General features: G+C 35.6%; 1 protein-coding gene across 1 annotated transcript in view; it reads left to right on the top strand.

Annotated features, from left to right (window-relative positions):
* Positions 1-17,496, top strand: part of Sh3bgrl (SH3 domain binding glutamate rich protein like) — an 84,341-nt gene extending 66,845 nt beyond the window's left edge. The window contains exons 3-4 of the mRNA XM_060375752.1: positions 10,543-10,623; positions 15,221-17,496. Coding sequence (XP_060231735.1) covers positions 10,543-10,623; positions 15,221-15,253 — 114 coding nt within the window. The 3' untranslated portion in view covers positions 15,254-17,496. The remainder of the gene's footprint in view (positions 1-10,542; positions 10,624-15,220) is intronic.
* Positions 17,497-20,438: the final 2,942 nt, after the last annotated feature.

The following is a 20,438-nucleotide window of genomic DNA, read 5'->3' as shown; positions in this document are numbered from 1 at the left end:
CCATATGTGTCTCTTTGCTTCTGGGATACCTCACTCAGGGTGATCATTACTAGATTCCACCATTTCTCTGCATATTTCACGATTTCTGTGCTTTTAATTGCTGTGTTTTTAATTCCATTGTGTAAATGTATCATGATTTCCGTATCCATTTCTCCGTGGAGGAACATCTGGTTTGTTTCCAGGTTCTGGCTATTAAGAAAAAACTCTCCTATGAACATGGTTGAGCAAATGTCCTTGTTGTGTACTTGAGCATCTTTTGGATATATGCCTAGGAGTGGTATAGCTGGTTCTTGAGGGAGTACTATTCCTCAGGACACTCAGCTCTGGAAAAGATTCTGTTTTCCCACAGGCTCCAGGCTCTAGCTACCTGCTTTCTTAGAGAACATCTTACTTCTAATTAGTATTTTCTAGGGGATAGGTATGACCAAAATGGGAAAATTCACTAATATAAATATTTTCCATCAACAATTCTGCTGTAGATTTTTATGTTATTGAATATAGGGCCAATGTGTAAATTATATGTGAAGACAGGTGAAGGAACTTAGGCTATTCTGAATTTTCTGCAAATCATTGAATATCAGTAGCTAGAAGGCACTGCAAAGGCTAGCCAGTTTAAGGAATTTATGCATTTATATATGCACAATTTAAAATACAGGCCATGAATTCAAGGGGGTTCATGGGAAAAGGAAAATAATATAATTATATTTTAATTAAAAATAATTTTCAAAGTAGTCAGTTAACCCAATATAAGCCAATATGTGATCTTGACAGTTCATTTCAGAACTATTATTTTTAGAGGCATAGAAGTTGGTACATATTTGTGTTATACCATATGATGTTTTGATTCAAGTGTGTGTTATGTTCAAGCCACAAAAAAAAAGATAAGCATGTCTTCTTCCAACTGTGTGTCCGTTTTTTTTTTCTTTTTTCTTTTCTTTTTTTCTCTTTTGGTATTGAGCACTTTCAAAATCCTCCTAGTTTTTGGAAAATATAAACCCCATTATTACGTTTTTGAAATGTCTGTTGTTTGATTTTTGAAAACAATCACAGTATAGATCATAAGAGTACATTAGGAAGCCATAACTATCTGATTTTCCTCTTCCTTGGGAGCTGTACTTCAGGGGAATAAAGGCAAGTATCACTCAGAATTACAAAGACAGAAGTGAAACATCAAGAGGTGAGACTCAGGAACCAAATACATATCTGATAGTGCAAAAGGCAGTCATTTTCTATTTAGTGCTACTTTGTGCCTGACACACTTGGGAGTTTAATGACAATGAGAGTTAAGATTTGACTTTATAAACTCTCTCTCAAAGAGAAGAACTTGGACTAGTTATTTACAGAAAACTCATATGCTTGTGATTCTGCTGATTTTGCTATGTACTTTGTACAATAATTTTCATGCCAATCCATATTACCAAACAGCTTTGCTAGCAAGATCTTACTATTCCTCATCTCTGGATGCCCTCACTATTTTCTGTTTGCCTTTTTCACTCTGAAATATTGAGTAAATAGCTTTCCATATTAATTTGCTTTTACTTATCTGAGGCTTTCCGAGCCTTGTACCACTAACCATTTTAGAAGGATTATTGTTTGTTGTGTAGAGATCCCCTGTACATTGTAGGATCTTTCACAGGAATCTTGGCTTCTAGCTAGGCAATGGCAGTAGCACTGTCTTTTTTTTTTTTTTTTTTTTTTTTTTTTTTTTTTTTTTTTTTTTTTTAGGCTGGATTCTTTATCGTAACTGTATCATAGATATTCTTTTTTTTTAATTTTTCATCAATTACACTTTATTCATTCTGCATCCCCCCATAAGCCCCTCCCTCCTCCCTCTGCATGCATGCCACTCCCCAAGTCCACTGATAGGGGAGGTTCTCCTCTCCTTTCTGATCTTAGTCTATCAGTTCACATCAAAAGTGGCTGCATTGTCCTCTACTATGGCCTGGTAAGGCTGCTCTCCTCCAGGGGGAGGTGATCAAAGAGCAGGCCAATCAGATTATGTCAGAGGCAGTCCCTCTTCACATTACTATGTAACCCAATTGGACTCTGAACTTCCCTGGGCTACATCTGTGCAGGGGTTCTGGGTTATCTCTATGAATAGTCCTTGGTTGGAGTATGAGTCTCTGGGAAGTTCCCTATGTTCAAATTTTCTGGTTCTGTTGCTCTCCTTGTGGAGACCCTGTCCTCTCCAGCTCTTACTATTTCCCAGTTCTTACATAAAATTTCCTTCACTCTGCCCAACAGTACAACATAGGACAAACCCACTAAAACCTGTGCATCTAAAGAAACTAAGCAAGAGAGAGGACCCTAACTAAAATGTCCAATCCCCATCCGGAAAGGCAAAGAAGAGGGACATCAGAAGAAGAAGAAAACAGGAAACAACCTAGGAACCTACCACAGAGGGCCTCTGAAAGCCTCTGCCCTGCAGACTATCAATGCAGATGCTGAGCCTGAGGAGCACTGTCTTTTTTGAACTAAGAAAAATTCTTACAGGCCTTACCGGATATCCCCTAGGTGGAAATTACATCCTACTGAATGCCACTGGATGGTGGCACATGATGTTATTATTTCACTAGGTGGTATCAGAGGCTACTATTCTACCCATATTTGTGAAGCTCTGCTATGGAAGATATAAAATTTATAAGAAGTATCCTTGTTCTGAAAGACTTGTACATATGAATAAAATAAGAATTAAGATCATAACAAAATATGGTGTCATATATTCTTGGTTAACGACATTGGAATTCCAATATGTAAATAAAGTTTTTTAATTTTTTTCTCCCTTATGAGAATTGCTCCAGAACACAAACCACCTTGCTTATTGTTGAATATTTAACATCAAGGACACCGCTTATCAGAAAGACACACATGGTAGATACTCACTTATAAGTGGATATTAGACATATAATATAGGATAAACATACTAAAATCTGTACACCCAAAGAAGCTAAGCAAGAAGGAGGACCCTGGGTAAGATAATCAATCCTCACTCAGAAAGGCAAACGGGACAGACATCAGAAGAGGGAGAAAACAGGGAGCAGGACAGGAGCCTACCACAGAGGGCCTCTGAAAGACTCTACCCAGCAGTGCATCAAAGCAGATGCTGAGACTCATAGCCAAACTTTTTTGCAGAGTGTGGGGAATCTTATGAAAGAAGGGGGAGATAGAAAGACCTGGAAGGGATAGGAACTCCACAAGGAGAGCAACAGAACCAAGAAATCTGGGCCCATGTATCTTTCTGAGACTGATACTCAGGATAATCAAGGACCATGCATGGAGATAACACAGAACTCCTGCAAAGATGTAGCCTATGGCAGCTCAGTCTCCAAGTGGGTTCCATAGTAACAGAACAGGGACTGTCTCTGACATGAACTCAGTGGCTGGGTCTTGGATCACCTCCCCCTGAGCGGGGAGCAGCCTTACCAGGCCACAGAGGAAGACAATGCAGCCAGCTCTGATGAGACCTGATAGAATAGGGTCAAATGGAAGAAGAGGATGTCCTCTCTTATTGCTGGATTTGGAGAGGGGCATGGGAGGAGATGAGGGAGGGAGGGTGAGATTAGGAGGGGCAGGAGGAGGGGGCTACAGCTGGGGTACAAAGTGAATAAACTGTAATAAATAATAAATAAAAATAAAAATGCTAATCTTATATGTAAATTCAGTAATTTGAAGTATGGAACATATGGTATTTCTGATGGCTTATTTTATTGAACATATCCCTAGGTTTATTCACGTCACAGATAACAGGGTTTTATTTTAAAGGGTGGATAGTATTTTACTGTGTACACATGCCGAATTTTCTTTTTTCTCCATCCATTGAAGGACACTGGCACTTTTTATGTCTTGCCTGTTGTGACAAGTGGTGAAGTAAATATCTGATTGTAGAAATCTCTTTGACAGACTGATTTCATTCTTCATTTCTTTGACTTTTTAATACTAGGATTCTCTATATGCCAGACTGACTCAGGCAATTCTCTTACTTCCATCATGAGTTCTAGGATTACAGGTGTAAGACCTGTACCCATTACGATTTCACTACCATTGGGTATGTGCCCCAAAGGGAGAGTGCTGGATCATGGGATAGAGGTTTTTTGTACGTTTGCTTTTCTTTCTTTCTTTCTTTCTTTCTTTCTTTCTTTCTTTCTTTCTTTCTCTCTCTCTCTCTCTCTCTCTCTCTCTTTCTTTCTTTCTTTCTTTCTTTCTTTCTTTCTCTTTTTTATTTCTCTTCCTCTTTCTTTCTCTGTCTTTCTTTCCCTCTTTTTCTTTCTTTCTCTCTTCCTTTTGCTCTTTCTTTTTCTCTTTTTTCTCTCTTTCTCTCTTCCTCTCTTTTTCTTTCTCACTCTTTCTCTCTTTTTCTCTTTCTTTCTCTCTTCTCTTTCTTTTTCTCTTTCTCTTTCTCTCTCTCTATCTTTCTTTCTTTGCTTTCTTTCTTGAGTCAGTGTGGCTATTCAGTCTTGTCTGTCCCTGGGCTTGCTATGTATGTAGACCAGGCTCCCCTAAGGTAGTTAGGGGACTACCTTAACTGAGTAGTTAAGGACTGAGGAACCTCTATATATAATTTTCCATAATGGTTGTACCAGTTTACATTCACATGCAATAATGTGGAAGGTTTTACTTTCCTCTACTCCTTTATAATGTTCATTATATTTTTGTCTTTTTGAAAGAAATCATTCTTGCATGGTTAAAGGTGGTATCTCACTGTGGTTTTAATTTGGAATTCCTCAATAATAAACCAGTGTTGTTGGGCAAGAGAAAAGTTAACATTTTTTCGTGATTGCAGCTTCTCTCTCAAGCCGCTTTTTTGAAGGAGACATTTGGAACAACTTGCAGGAGTTAGGGGTAGACAGAGAGCTTTTCAAAATTAAATTTTTATTTTTATTTTTTACATTTTGTTTATTATATATCCGGACTGAAGGCTCCTCCCTCAACTCCTCCCAGCCCCGCTCTCCCTCCCTCTTCTCCCATCCCCTTCCCCTGGACCACTGAAAGGGGGAGTTCTCCCCCTTTGCCATCTGCCCATAGCTTATTAAGTCTCATCAGGATAGCCTGGATCGCCTTCCTCTATGGCCTGGCAAGACCGCATCTTCAGGGGCAACTGATCAAAGAAAAGGCAATCGAGTTCATCACAGAGACAGACTCTGCCTCCTTTACTCTGGCACCCTCGTGGATACTAGGGGCTACTTCTGAGCAGGGGGTCTAGGTCCTCTCCATTCATGGTCCTTGATTGTGGCATCAGTCTCTGAAGGAACCCCTGGGCTCAGACTTTTTAGCTTTGTTGCTCTCCTTGTGGGACGCCTAAATACTCCATGTCCTTCTATCCCCCACCCTACTTCCATAATACTCCCTGAGCTCTGCCCAATGTTTGGCCCTTAGTCTTAGCATCTGCTTCTATCCCCCTGTTGGGTGGAGCTTTTGAGGACCCTCTATAGTAGGCTCCCATCCTGTTTCCTCTCTTCCACACTTCAGGTGTCTATCCTGTTTGCCATTCTGAATGAGATTTAAGCATCCTCCCTAGAGTCCTCCTTAGTGTTTATCTTCTTTAGGTCTGTAGATTTTAGTATGGCTATCCTATATTATAAGACTAATATACACTTATAAGTTAGTGTATACCAGAAAACTTTGAAGAGCTGAATATGAGAGTCAGCTGTATGGCGACTTGAAAAAGGCTATCTACGCAAATAGCCAAACTTTGGGCAGAGTGCAGGGGAATCTTATGGAAGAAGGGGAAGACAGACCTGGAGAGGACAGGAGCTGCACAGGAAGACCAACAGAGACCCAAAAACACTGGGCCCAGGGGCATCTACAGAGAATGATACTCCAACCAAGGACCATGCATGGAGAGGACCTAGAACCTCTGCTCAGATGAAACCCATAGGCTGCTTAGTCTCCAAGTGGGTTCCCTAGTAAGAGGAGCAGGGTCTGTCTCTGACATGAACTCAGTGGCTGGCTCTTTGATCACCTCTCCCTGGGGGTTACAGCCTTGTCAGGCCACAGAGGAAGATGATGCAACCAGCCCTGATGACACATGATAGATGGAAGGGAAAGAGAACTGCCTCTATCAGTGGACTAGGGGAGGGGCATGGGAGGAGAAGAAAGAGAGTGGGTGGGACTGGAAGGAGATAAGGGAGAGGCTAGAACTGGGATACTAAGTGAATAAATTGTAATTAATAATAAATAAAAATTAAAAATTAAATAAATGCTAAAGTGTAAAAAAACAAATATATTATTATAGATTTCTAACATAAAAACTAAGAAAGTTAATTTTAAGTTCCGATTATTAATTATACAACAAGTGATTATATAGGTTTAAATATCATAAATAATTTCTTTTTAAAATACTTTTTTATATTTGTTAAAATTATGTCTATGAATTGAGCAGAGTTAGCTTATACCTTGATAAATGCCAAAATTTGAAAAAGACTAAGAATTATTTTCACATTTTGTTATGTTTCATAAATATTATTAATTTTCTGAACATAATTGGCAAGCATATATAAAGCCTTTCTGTTTGTAACTCATATTTGAATGTTTTTAAATGTATAACCAAGAGTTTCACATTTCAAAAAGTAAATTGTGCATTAACATTTTACTGTAAAATCTAAGCTTCTCATACAGGGCATTATAAATTCTCTTTCAATGCAGAGGATGTTTTGGATTGTTGATTCCAATCCCATGGTACTTCAAGTCGTTATTAATGACAGGTTAATAAACACAACATTGGTGTTGATTAATCACATAAAATAAAATTTGAGGAAGTATATTCTATAAAACTAATTCTGTTACGATAATACCTATGGAGCATACTTAAGGAGTCTTCACCATCATTTCAGTTCTCATTTAATATTTTTTTGTGAAATAGTTCTTTTGTATAAAATAAACAATAAGCATAATTTCTCAATCTGCATAATTTTCTTAGTATACAAACCTATGTTTAACTTTTTATAATAAAAATATTATTTTTCCAAAAAGAATTCCTCAATAATGCATTATTATGTTTATTTTTTCATAAACCTAATGGCCTTTTGTATATTTTTATTTGAGGCATGTCTTATTTGGGCATTTCAGTCCATTTTTAGTTGGGTTAACTTGAATTTATTTTTAATTTGTATAGGTTGTTTTGGCAGCTCCCACATTTAAGTTCTCCCAGCCACTTGGTAGAATACAACACAATACACACCCTCACACACACACATACACCCACACACTCAAGCACACACACACATCCTCCAGTACTTACTTTTGTTTAACTTATATAATTTTGTTTTTGTCATTTTTTTTCTTGAAATGTAATTAGATTATTTATGTTTGTATAAGCTTCATGTTTGAAATTTTAATTTGTGGTAGTGACTTTTGTGGTGTGTGGTTTCCTATGAATTTTAACATATGCATTGGTTTGTGGAACTAGTGCTACGATAAAAATACTATTTTTCAAAGTGTCATGACATTCCTCTATATGTATATACTATGTCTAACCCTAATCCCTGGCAAGCACTAATTTATCTTCAGCACTATAATTTTGTCTGTTTGATAAGGTCATAAAAATTGGTTAATACAGTATGCAGTCTTTCACTGCTGATTTCTTTCAATGAATTGTATATTTTTGAGATCTAGTTGTTGCCTGTATCAACACCTTGTTCCCTCAGGTTGCTGGGTGGCAGTTTATCATTACACAGCTATCAACACTGTACATTGGTAGACATTTTTATTGTTTAAAAATTTGAATCATTATCAATATCAGTGCTTCGAGCATTGATTTTTGTATGAACACTGATTTTCACTTTTCAGTATTGAATGCCAAGGATGTGTTTATTGCTTAACACTGTGAATGTATTTTTTTTTCTGACATAGGATTTCTCTGTGTAACCTTGTATGGTCTTGACTCCCTTTGTAGACCAGGCTGACCTCAAACTCACAGAGCTCTGCCTGCCTCTGACTCCCTGAGGGCTGGAATTGCACAAGTGTGCCAGCACACCTGGCAGTGATTTTAATTTATAAGGGATCTGAAATGTTTCTGGATGGACTCCGCCATTTACCCTATGTGTCCAGTATTCAACCTTTTCTTTCAGTTCTTGGTATTGTCAGAAGTTTGTCTGCTCTTTTTATATGCTCCTGCATATTTTTCTCAGTATTGTACCCATGATAGACAAATGCTGCAGGTCTGAGCCACTTCTCAGCCTTATTGTCAACCTTTTCAACCAATCCCAAATAGCTTGGTGTCTTGATATTTTCCGGTCATTTTAATTTCTGTTTATGAAATGCTCAAAATTATGATATTAACATACATTTATGTGCTTATTTGTCATCCTTCTATTTTCTTTAAATGTCTGTTTAATCAGTATTATGTCTTATGATTTTTATGTAATATAAATGTAAATTTTTTGCCACTTACATGTTTTGCAATTATTTTCTTCTATGTGTAGTTCATCATTTTAGCTCCTTAATATTATCCTTCATAAATAGAAAAAAAGTTCATATTATTCAGAATAATAAGGGGAAAAGACTATGTTTTTAAGACAGGATCTTACATAACCCTGACTGGCCAAAACAACCATATTACCATGTAGCTCTTGGCTCTGAACTTCTAATCCTCGTGCCCCTTCTTTCCAAATGCAGACTACAGATATGGGACACCATTCCTGGCTCTATGTGTTCTGCTATTTCTTGAAGTAGGATCCAAATTGGTAGGGTTCCATTTATGTCCACATCCTCCAAATTCTGGAAAGAAGGAAAGGTGCTTGAAAAGAAGCCTGCAATCTATTGTCGAGACAGTCTCTAGAAAATTCAGCAAGTTTTGAGAATCTCAGCTGTAACAAATCAGCCAAAAAGTCAGGTTCCCTATGTATGTCTAGAAATCACATAATCAAGGCCATGTACAGAAAATAGACATTGAACTATGTTTGCTGTTGATTACAAGTTACAATTGTAGTCAAGTCCATATGTGACTTTTGGTGAAAGCTTTGTGGCCTAGGGGACAAACAATGTAAAGCTCAACCAAATTGAGATGTGTCAAGATTCTCCTGAACCTTCAGGGTTAAAGCTTTTTTTGCTCATTTCAAGAACATTTTACTCTCTTTGAAAACACAGTACAGCCTCACTGTTCTTCTGGTTTTATGCGTGTGTAGCTAATATTGGTTTAATTTAGGGATGAGAAAATTACTATAAAATTTGGCAAAGGGAACTGGAATGAGCCTGTAAATAAGTAATATACTGCTGAAGAATGCTTGCTTTAGGTTGTGGAGGAAGGTGCAAGCAGATGTAAATTCTCTGCGGTGTGCAATAAACCATTCTGCTTTTTCTGAGCCAAAGATCAACTTGTCTTCAAATATATGTTAAATGGTATCCAAAAGCCTTTTCTCCCTTCCTCCATCCTTTCCTCTTTGTATTTATTTAGTTGTTGTTTTTAACTGAAAATAGATTTTTTTCCAAACAATATATGATTACAGTTTCCCATCCCCAAACTCTTCCAATGTCCTCTTGATTTCCTCACCCACCTAAATCCATACACTTTCTTGCTCTCTATTGTTAGAAAACAATTGCCTGAAAACAGTAAAGTAAAATAAAATAAAATATGACAAAATAAAAAAAGAAATCATCATAGGGCAAAACAAACAAAAGGGAAAACAGTCAAAGAGAAAGCACCAGAAACACATAAAGATGCAGAGACACACATTCACACACAGAATTTCATAAAAACACAAAAACAGACTCTATCACAAAATGAATTTACTATTTTTTGGAGGTTTGTTTGTTTCTTTGTTTGTTTGTTTTTGCCTCATAATGCTTTGTCTGGGCATTTTAAATTTTCACTCTTTATTCAAAAGTAAGGTGAATACAAGCCAACATTGAAATATTGCAATGTGGGGCTGGGGAGACGGCTCAGCATTTAAGATCACTGAATGCTCTTCCAGAGGACTTGGGTTCAATTTCCAGCACCCACATGGCATCTCACAACTCTAACTCCAAGATCTGACACCCTCACACAGACATACAGGCAGGCAAAACACCAATGCAGATAAAATAAAATTATAAAGGTGAGAGAGATATTATCCAGGTACGATGGTGCACACCTGTAATCCCTGCACTTGGGAGGCAGAGGCAGGCAGATCTCTGTGAGTTCAAGGTCTGCCTGGTCTACGAAATGCATCTTGGACATCCAAGGCTACACAGAGGAACCATGTCTCAGAAAAAAGAGAGAGAGAGATTGCAATGTAAACATTTTTCCAATTCTACACCAGGCATTAATGCTCCTCACCTAGGAGATGAATAATGGGCTTTTTTTGTGATAAAGTGTTTGCCTGTGTAGCTCAGTCTGGCCTGGAACTGGTGATCTTTCTGCCTCAGCTTCTGAAGTTGGTATATTACACACTTGTCGTTTCAGAAATCCTCCTGGTTTCTGTTTATTACTCCTTCCAGGATTTCAGCGTTATAGAGCTTAGCTCCAAGGGAGACAGCTGATCTTGTCAACCAATCAAGTCATTGTGAGAACATTTCTTTTCTGTTGGATTGTTGATTGCTAATTTTTCTTGTCTTCTTTTCACAAAGGATTATGATGCCTTCTTTGAAGCCCGAGAAAATAATGCAGTTTATGCCTTTTTAGGCTTGACAGCACCACCTGGTTCAAAGGTATGATTCCTCTATGTCCTTTGTTGTTGACTGTCTTATTGCTGCTGTGTTTTTTATCAATAAAAGTTCTGTACAAAACAGAATTTGAAAATCTAAATGAAATGGACAGTTTTCTTGATAGATTCCATTTACCAAAACTGAATCAAGATCAGATAATAAATTAAACAGTCTTATATCTCCTAAGGAAATAGAAACTGTCATCAAGTCTCCCATCCTAAAAAAGCCCAGAGCCAGACGGTTTCATTGCAGAATTCTAAACCAAACCTTCAAAGAAGAGTTAACACCAATATTCTTCAAACTATTCCACAAAGTAGAAACAGAAGGAACATTACCATACTCATTCTATGAAGTCACAGTCACCTTGATATCTAAACCACAGAAAGACCCAACAAAAAAAGAGAACTTCAGACCTATCTCTCTTATGAACATTGATGCAAAAATACTCAATAAAATACTCACAAACTAAATCTAAGAACACATTAAAGATATCATCTACCATGACCAAGTAGGCCTTATCCCAGGCACACAGGGTGATTCAACATAAGAAAATCCATCAGTGTAATCCACCATATATACAAACTGAAAAAACAAAACAAAACAAAACAAAAAACATGATCATCTCCTTAGATGCCGGGAAAGGCATTTGACGAAATCCGACACCGATTAGTGTTTAAAGTCGGAGAGATCAGGGATACAGGGCACATACCTAAACATAGTAAAAGCAATATACAGCAATCTTATAGTCAACATCAAACTAATTGGAGAGAAACTTAAATCAATTCCACTGAAATCAGGGATAAGGCAAGGCTGCCCACTCTCTCCTTAGCACCTAGAATTCCCCTGTGATGGGGTTACACTTGTGTGCCATCCTGCAATGAAAATTTGGCTTAAGAAGCTAAATTTGGCAGGTGTGTGCACTGTGAACATTAGAGGAATGACATCTTATAGTCAGAATTCTATTTTAGGATGCTTTAACAGTCCACAAAAACAATTGAGAGGGCCTTAAGTGAAATAGCTTTAAAAAGGAGAATGATGAATTTAGAAGGAAAATCACATTACAAGCTTTTGCCAAATGAAAAAGATGTTTGTGCATCTAAGAACTGAAGTGGATTACTAAAGCTCTTCTTGGAATTTGGACCTATAATAGAACAAGGAATTAACCAGGGAGAGGGTGAGTCTTTAAAATGAGAAGGCTTATGATCTTCTGGTGAGATTGAAAGATATAAGGAGAGAAGGATTACAAATAGGAATGTTAATATGAGGGAAGGTTACAAGGTTCGTAATTAAAGGTATTCTTCCATTAGTGTGAGATTAGAAGAGTGATTACCTGTGAGGCATGAGAAAAGTGAAATTACCTGTGAAGATTGAGGAGAGTTTTGGAACATCAGCATTATGAGGGGAATTGAAATGATTTAGATTTTGGAGATAAGCCATGCAGTAGACTGTGACCACGAATAGAATTGAGGACCTGAGTTTGGCTCCCAGCACACATTCACAAACAGATGTCACTCTAGAGCCACACCTCTGGCTTCTGAGGACAACAGCACTCTTGTGTACATGCTCACATAAAATTGAAAAATAAAAATAAATCTTAGCTAAAAAGAAAATTAAGTAGTTAACCATATTGGAAAAGAACACTGATGGTGAAAGAGATGTTGTAAGGTGAGATGCAGTTCTCATTTGTGAAATTTGTAAAAATGAAACAAAAAGGTAAAACTCTGCTCTGGAAAAGTATATTGAAACAGTAGCGCTGGCAAGGTGAGTTGTTATTCTCCTTTGAAAATGAGAAGAGCAAATATTTGTCAAAAGACTCAAGAATGTTATAGTCTGACAAAATAACTATATAGTCTCAGTTAGAATGTCCTGTATTGATAAGAGAGAACTGTGTAGCTTGTGGAAAAATATGAAAATGAGTTATAGATTTATTTTCACTGGATAATTCTCTAATCATATTTAGAACCTTTGCATAGGACAAAAAGGAGCCTAAAAAGGATAGCTGCCAATATAATTCATTGCCAATATCATCTGTCATTCTTTATTTTCCAAATAAGTAATAGTGCATACTCTTAAAATTTATTGAAAATGAATGCACTAGAAAGCCTGCTACCTGAAAGAACTGCACTGCAAATATTTCCAAAAAGCACATTCTTGCGGAAGACAAATATGCTTTATTATCCGTTTGTGTACCAAAGATACTTAAGAGGGAAAGGTTAGTACTGATTTCTTGCTTTTATTTTAATTCAGAAAGTACTTCTTAGCTCTGGCAGTTCTTGCTTTGTAGTGAAAGTGATGATTTTAAGATAAAAAATAATAAAATAGTTTATAGTTTGACAAAAATATAAATCCAGTGACATTTGTCTTTAGGGAAAAATGATTTGCCTAGGAAAGCCTTTTGAAGTAATCTTTTAATGTAGTAGAGAGTTATAGTTAGAAAAATGTTTTCATTAATCTTGTTTGAATCATTGTGTATGAAAAGTGGCCATGGAATCTTCCTCAGTTGTGGTATGTGAAAAAATCCTATTTTCATTGAAAATAATCTATACAGGAGATTAATAACAAAGATTAATAACCTAACTGTGGAGTTGGTTTCAGTCAAAAGGAGGAAAGGAGAAAAAGAATTTTTGCCTGTAATGAGGTCACTCAGGGAAACACTCTGTATATATCTGTTTTCATTGTTTTATCCTTAGATCATATTTATAAGCTAAGTGTCTGCAATGGAATTCTGTAGAAGAAACTAATACTTAATTAATTTACTTTGTCCAAAACTACACAATTGAATGGCACAGCTGGGATGTGAATCCTGATTTACTTAACTCAAAACCTCTGCAGGCACAAAATAAAGTTCATATTACATCATATCACATCATATCATACATAATATATTATATTATATATACATATATTGCTAAAAGAACTGCAGTGCAAATATTTCAATAAAGCACATTCTTGTGGAAGACAAATAATCTTTATTATCCTTTTGTGTACCCTGCATACTTTTTAAAATTAAATAAGTCTTTTATTATTGTTGGGTGTGTATGTATATAATGTGTGTGTACATGGACACCTGTGTGTTATTGGAGAACAGAAGACAACTATTGTTATTTAATATATTTTGTTTATCTCGTTTTCTTTATTTTAATAATTTTTAAATTCAGTGTGTGCACATGTGTGTATGTGTGTGTGTTGTGTCTCTGTGTGTTAGGAGGGAGCATTAGAACCACAACGCACATGTGTAGGTCAGAGTTCCCAGATGTGAGCTCAAATCATCAGGCTTGCATCATAGACAGCACACACCTTTGCCTGCTGAGCTCTCTCACTGGTCCTACAATTTATTTTATTCCTAAAATTAAAAAGGAACTTGCTCTGTAGATCAGATTGGCCTTGAACTCAGAGAGACCCACCTGCATTTCCCCTTTCCCCTGTTACTGGGATTGAAAGTGTATGCCACTACCCAGTAGGACAGTTACCTAGAATGTAGAATTTCCTTTTGTTTAGATGCCCATGTTAGTAAATTTCTTTCATTGGGAAATATAGAGTTTGGCTATGGGGAGGTAGGCTGTTTTCCAAATACTTGAAAGTGATGTGCACTTATGAGAAGAAAGACCTGACAAATATATGCACATTATTATGTAACTGCTTCCCCAACTTCATATGCTAGTTGCTATTTCATAGTGTTTTTTTTTTTCTGCTAAGTTTTTTAAAGCATTTTGTGTTTATTTGATTTATTTATTTTGTATTTATTTTGACCCATTGGATTTAAAAAATGTTGCTGATATGATCGGGAGCCATTTACCAAAGGTGCACATCCTTGAAGAAAATTCACCTTCTCCCGTCTCCAAGCATCTCCCATCTCCTGTAGCCATTGCTAACTAACTGTCAATAGCTTCTCAAGGATTGGTGGGACCTTACAAGCCCCTCCCTTAATTACATGAGGGCATATTGTCAGGGTTCTATCTTTTTAGGTGTTCTTTCAGACTTGGAGAGGATAGTACGGATGTCCCATTATGACTGAGCATTCAACAGTCATTTTTCTTAGTATTTTGATTAGTTATCAACTGCTGCTCACTGCAAAAAGAAGTTTCTCTGGTCAGGATTGTAAGCAGCACTGTATGGTCATAAACACAAACATTTACAAGGCAGTTTGATGAATACAACATGACCGTTTAGCAAAATAATAGTAGGCTCCTCCTGAGTACCTGTGACCTCATTGTCGAGGGGGTATTTACTACACTCACAGAACTAGTTCCTCTTACAGGACAGACTTCAAACCAAGTCAGAAAGAAGTTGCTAACCCCCATAACAGTCACACCACTTTACCAATGGGCCCATCTTGCCTGGTGAGTTGGTTTTGTGGTATACAGGGTCCATAGCTGAATCAGAATTTGATGCCCATTCTCTCCCAGAAACCTGCATAGTACTTCATGGCATGATGAAAGTTACTGCTAATTATTTTAAAGCCTTTTCTTCTATGAAAGTAAGTATTCTCTTTTTGAATTATCTTAGTAATTTGAGCTAATTTATGTTAACCAAAATGCACAGGAATATCTGCCTTGTGATATTTAAATGAATTTTTGTTTGTTTGTTTGTTTTATTCCAGGAAGCAAAAGCCCAGGAAAAGCAGCAGGAATGAATGCTACTCCTTCTCCCTTCAGCATATTGAAAAATAATGAATATCCATTGCTTTTAAAAAAATCTTGGCTTTAAAAAATAGGCTTAAATGTTGAAATAGTAGAGTAGTTGATGTTCTTGCCTGCAAACAAGCATAATTAAAATGTGAACATGGTGGTGAGAAAATGAGAGATGAAGTTAAAACTTTAAGTAGATATCATAGAGTAGTATTATCATCTGCCAAGGCATTTTAGGTTCTGTAAGGATTTTGCCAAAAATATGCTCCTTTTTTTTATATTACTGTGTAGCTTAAGGATATCTTCATTTCAACTTAAAGGAATTAAAGCAGGAGAAAGAGAGAGATAGAGACTCTTATTCCAGATTTGCCTCATTTAACTTTAGTGAACATGAATACTTTGATGTGATGTTACTGTTGTTGAAATGTGTTTGCAGGTTATGTTTATGATGTGTTAGACATTGTAATTTCCTATGGTGATTTTGGTATTTTCATTTTATAGAATAAAATTTTATGCCCTGAACCATACGTTTTCCAGGCTTCTAAATGTACCCTTTCATTGCACAGTTAGTGACAGATTCCTTGTTACTTATACAGTTATAACATTATCATTTTTCTAAGTTGCTTGCCTCAGTAAAATATGGGTATATAAGTTATGGAAAATGATTGCAATTAATTTTTAATTGGCCCTTCCTTGCAAAGAGCTCTGACTTTGAATTAATCATTATGCAATATTTTGCCCCTCGTTGTTCAAGATTTATTTTCCTTTGATGTTTGCTAAGAGAAATCTTAGCGGCTCTTTTCTCCTTCTTTGACACTGCTGGTGATTATGAATGCCACTGTCTCTTGATAGGTGAGCTTTTTTTTTTTTTTTTCAGTTTAGGTAGATTGTATCAGCAAATCAGTTCAAGTAGAAAGAATCTCTACCATGCCTTGATTTTGTGAGAAAGCACAAGTATCAAAGAATGAGAATAACCTTGAAAATATTTTGAAGATAAGGATGACCCAAATCACTCAACCAGAAGATATTGATATTATACCTTTGTCTTGTATTACTTTATTTTTTAAAACACACATCTTTGATTTTAAATTATTGTATATCTGCCTTTTGCTAGACTGAACTCTGCAAAAAAAAAAAAAAAAAAATCCAACATATAATGAAGCCATTGCTGTGTTTACTGAAATTCAAACTTGATTTGATACTTTAAAATAAATGTTTTAAAAAATTATCTGTTACTGGACTCTGAATAATATACAGTAATTTTGATGAGTAATTGTTTCTTTATAGGTGTTTAGGAAGGAGAAAAACAAACCAAACAAACAAACAAAAAAAAACAATTTGAAGACAGTTTCTCAGTTTTTTAGTGATCTGAACTTTGAACATTAAATTAGAGTCAAAGCTACCTATTCCTCTTATATTTTTCCTTTTTCTTTTTACCAAAAAAAATTTTTTTTTCAGAGAAATCTGTGGAAAACAGTGCTTTCAATGAAATCTGGAGTAAGCAAAATAATTTTAGCCAATATTTTTTTTTCTGAACATTCCTAAATGCTACAGATGATACTAGCAATATTCTATGTGAGAAATTTAACTTTTGGTTTGTATTAAATAACACTGTTGGGACAGGCATTATTCAAAAATAGATGCATGGAGGATGTTTATATTTATGGGATAATACCTTGAAATCAATTTATCTGTAGCTTTAAAGTAAAAGTTTGGATTGAGTTTTCTCAAATTGAAGGCTTTAGAAGAAAGAAAAGAAAACAAAATTCTGAGAATTAAGTTGAGTTTTGAAAGAACTTTTATAGCCTGGGGAATAAAATCCTTGCTGTTTTTTTTTATAATATGTTTGGAATATTTGTGTTCATAAAACAGATCAGATAATTTGTTAATTTCTCATTTTAGAGCTAATTTGCCTTTTAGAACTTTTGATCTTCAGAAAGAGTTCCATTTCCAAAAGCACTATAAATTGTTAATTGTAATGTTAAATGTGAACACTCCCTTGGGAACCTGAACATAGGTAAACAGAGAATTTTGAAATAAAGATTGTTTTGATTGGGAAAGACTAAGTACAAGGAGTTTGGGTGAAATCAGACTGCATTGTTTAAGTAAAAAGGAAAAAAAGTATAATTCTCATGGATATTATTAATTAACCAGTTGCTGGTGTTTAAAATATACAAAGTATGTCATATTCTATGTAACACCTGTACTTCTTTCCTTCTGATGAATTCTAATAAAACCAATTAAGTGATTCATGTTTGATTCCTTTGATTTTTCTAGTCTTCTGTCCCCCTTCCACAACCGCTGCTTCTGAATATTACTGGTCATCCCTTTGTAACTAATTTTTAAATTTTTATATAAAAAGTAACTATTCTTGGAACTGGGGATATGGCTCAGTATTTAAGATCACTTAGGTCTCTTCTAGAGAAACCAGGTTCTATTTCCAGCACACACATGGTGCCTCACAACTGGCAGTAACTACAGTTCCAGGAAATCTGATGTCCTTTCTGGCCTCCACTGGCACCAGGCGTGAACTTAGTACACAAACAGACATTCAGAATATTTAATTATTATTTTGTTATGGTTGTTTTTATTAACAAGTTCACTGAGATATGTTATATTCCTTAAAATTTACCTATTTAAAATGTAAAATTTCATGGGTTTTGCACAGTCATCAACATAGTGTGAGGCATTGAGCACCTAATATCTTACCTATTAGTTCTTACTCCCTAAGCTATACCAACCAGTAATATATTTTAATTGTTATAGAGTTAACAGTTCTGCAAGTGTCACATAAATGGAATCATAATGCATTTGATTTTTGGTTAATGGTTCCTTTGGTTACCATGCTTTTGAACTTCATCTATACCACATTTTGTAGAAAGTTACTGGTAAATATAGCATCTACTCTTTTATATTGTCTAATAATATTTTATTATATAGATAAAATCACATTTTGCTTCATTAATCATCGTACTGGAATAGAAACAGAAAGGAGGATCAATGGAACTGAATAGATGACCCAGAAATAAACCCACACACCTATGAATACTTGATTTTTGACAAAGAAGCCAAAACCATTCAATGGAAAAAAGACAGCATCTTCAACAATGCTGCTGGTCCAACTGGATGTCTACATGCAGAAAAATGAAACTAGATCTATATTTATCACCCTGCACAAAATTAAAGTCCAAGTGGATCAAAGACCTCAACATAAAACCTGATACTCTAAATTGGTTAGAAGAAAAAGTGGGGATCAGCCTAGAACTCAAATTTACTTTTTGACAGGTTTTCCTAAAAGAATTTTTGTGAAATAATGGAAAAAGTATTACAAAGTACAGTATTATTTTTTAACGAATTTCTGTTTCCAAACCCTTAACTCTGAAGCAATCACTACGTTATGGATTTACAACCTGATTCATTAAAAACTTTTCAAGAAATATGGTGGGTAAGGCTAGTGTTAAAGACATATGGTGGAGTTTGTTGCAAAATTCCATGCATGTGCCTCTCAAGATACTGTATTTAGTAACAAATATTTTTAGCTAAGAAAATGGTAATTTCACACAGTACATAGGTTTCTAAATATTTAATTTTAGATATATGTTTGTGTGCGTGTGTACCACATATGTAGGAGTACCAGAGAAAGCCAGAAGAGCATGTCATATCTTAGGGAGCTGGAGTTACAGGAGGTTATGAGCTGCTGAGGACCAAATTAAGGTTTTTTGCAAATGCAGCAAGCACTCAAATTTCAACCATCTCTGCAGCCTTGATATTAAGTCTTTTAATCATTTTTCGTCTCAGATATCACTGCTTTCTTCAAACATAAAGGCTGATGGACTGATGCTTGAATCACACCTCAAATTAAAGTGATTGACTGTAGAGATGCATAGTCAGATAGCTAAGTTAGATAGTCAGGGGGGGCGGTTAGAATTAGCTCTCTGCTAAGTGATGTTAACAGACATTTGTTACTGATTTGATTCTAATTGACTTAATTGTTATCCTTAATACTGGCTCATTATTTCAGGCATAGGCAACGTTGTAGTTAGGTATGATTATTAAAATACATCAGATCTATGTATTTGATTATTTTCAGAACTTTTACAATATAGTCCAAGCTTAGTGTGACATCTCAATCACTGAAGGAAAACAGAACAAGTCACATATGAAACAGAGTTACTCCCACCTATAATCTCTAAGGATGTAAAGAAGCCTAAACTTAAATATGAACTATTCTACAACTCATTTGATAAAATTAAACTTACTATGTTTACTTTTCTAAACACCTCCAGTAAGGAGTGTATTTTATATGTCATGACCTTAAATATATGTTTGAATGAATATAATTTGTGTATTCATCAATTGATATATGTGAATTTATATACATACATATACATCTTCCCTACATGAATTTTGTTTGTCACTGCTTGCTTTCTGACTTATTTTTATTTGCATATGTTCACTATAAAGGGTTTCTATAAGTATATCATATATTTGACCATGCTTGCTTTCTCCTACTCCTCCTCTTTCCCTTGTCCCTTCATCCCTTTTCCACTAGTTCTTTCCTTCCCCCAGTTTCACATCTAGTTGTTTTTATTCATGATGCATTTCCCCTGAATAATTTTTCTTCATAAAATACAGGGTTTCCAGATGAAAGAAAACAAATATAATATTTGCCTTTCTGAGCCTAGTATTTAACACACCCATATTCCTGACGGTGATATTGTTTCATTATTTACTGCTGACTAGAACTACATCAGGATGGAGATATATGTGTATATGTAGTCACATTTTCTATATGCATTCATCCGTTATGGACATCTGACTGATCCATTAGCAGCTATTGTGAACAGTGCTGCAGTAAACATGGATATGCAGGAAATCTGTGGTCTGTTGACTTGGGGTCTTTATTTGTATGCTGAGGAATGGTATAGCTGAGTCATATGGCACTAACATGCATGCATGCATGTGTATATGTTTAAATCAGGATGAACATATATGCACTAAATTATTTCTTTATGGCAAATATTTGAAAAATTGTTTAGGTACAATACATATCAGAAGACACCATACTGTGTAGTAGCACACCATGACATTACTTGTGCCAAACTATATGTTATGCCAATTACTGAAGATGTCTACATTCGTTACTCCTTACCAGTCTCTGCTTCTGTTGTCTCAATTCCAGTTGTGTTA

The sequence above is a fragment of the Meriones unguiculatus genome, chromosome X, assembly GCF_030254825.1.
Source record: "Meriones unguiculatus strain TT.TT164.6M chromosome X, Bangor_MerUng_6.1, whole genome shotgun sequence".
Taxonomy (NCBI): Eukaryota; Metazoa; Chordata; class Mammalia; order Rodentia; family Muridae; genus Meriones; species Meriones unguiculatus.
The sequence above is the reverse complement of the archived record's forward strand: the minus strand, read 5'-3'. Positions and strand labels throughout refer to the sequence as shown.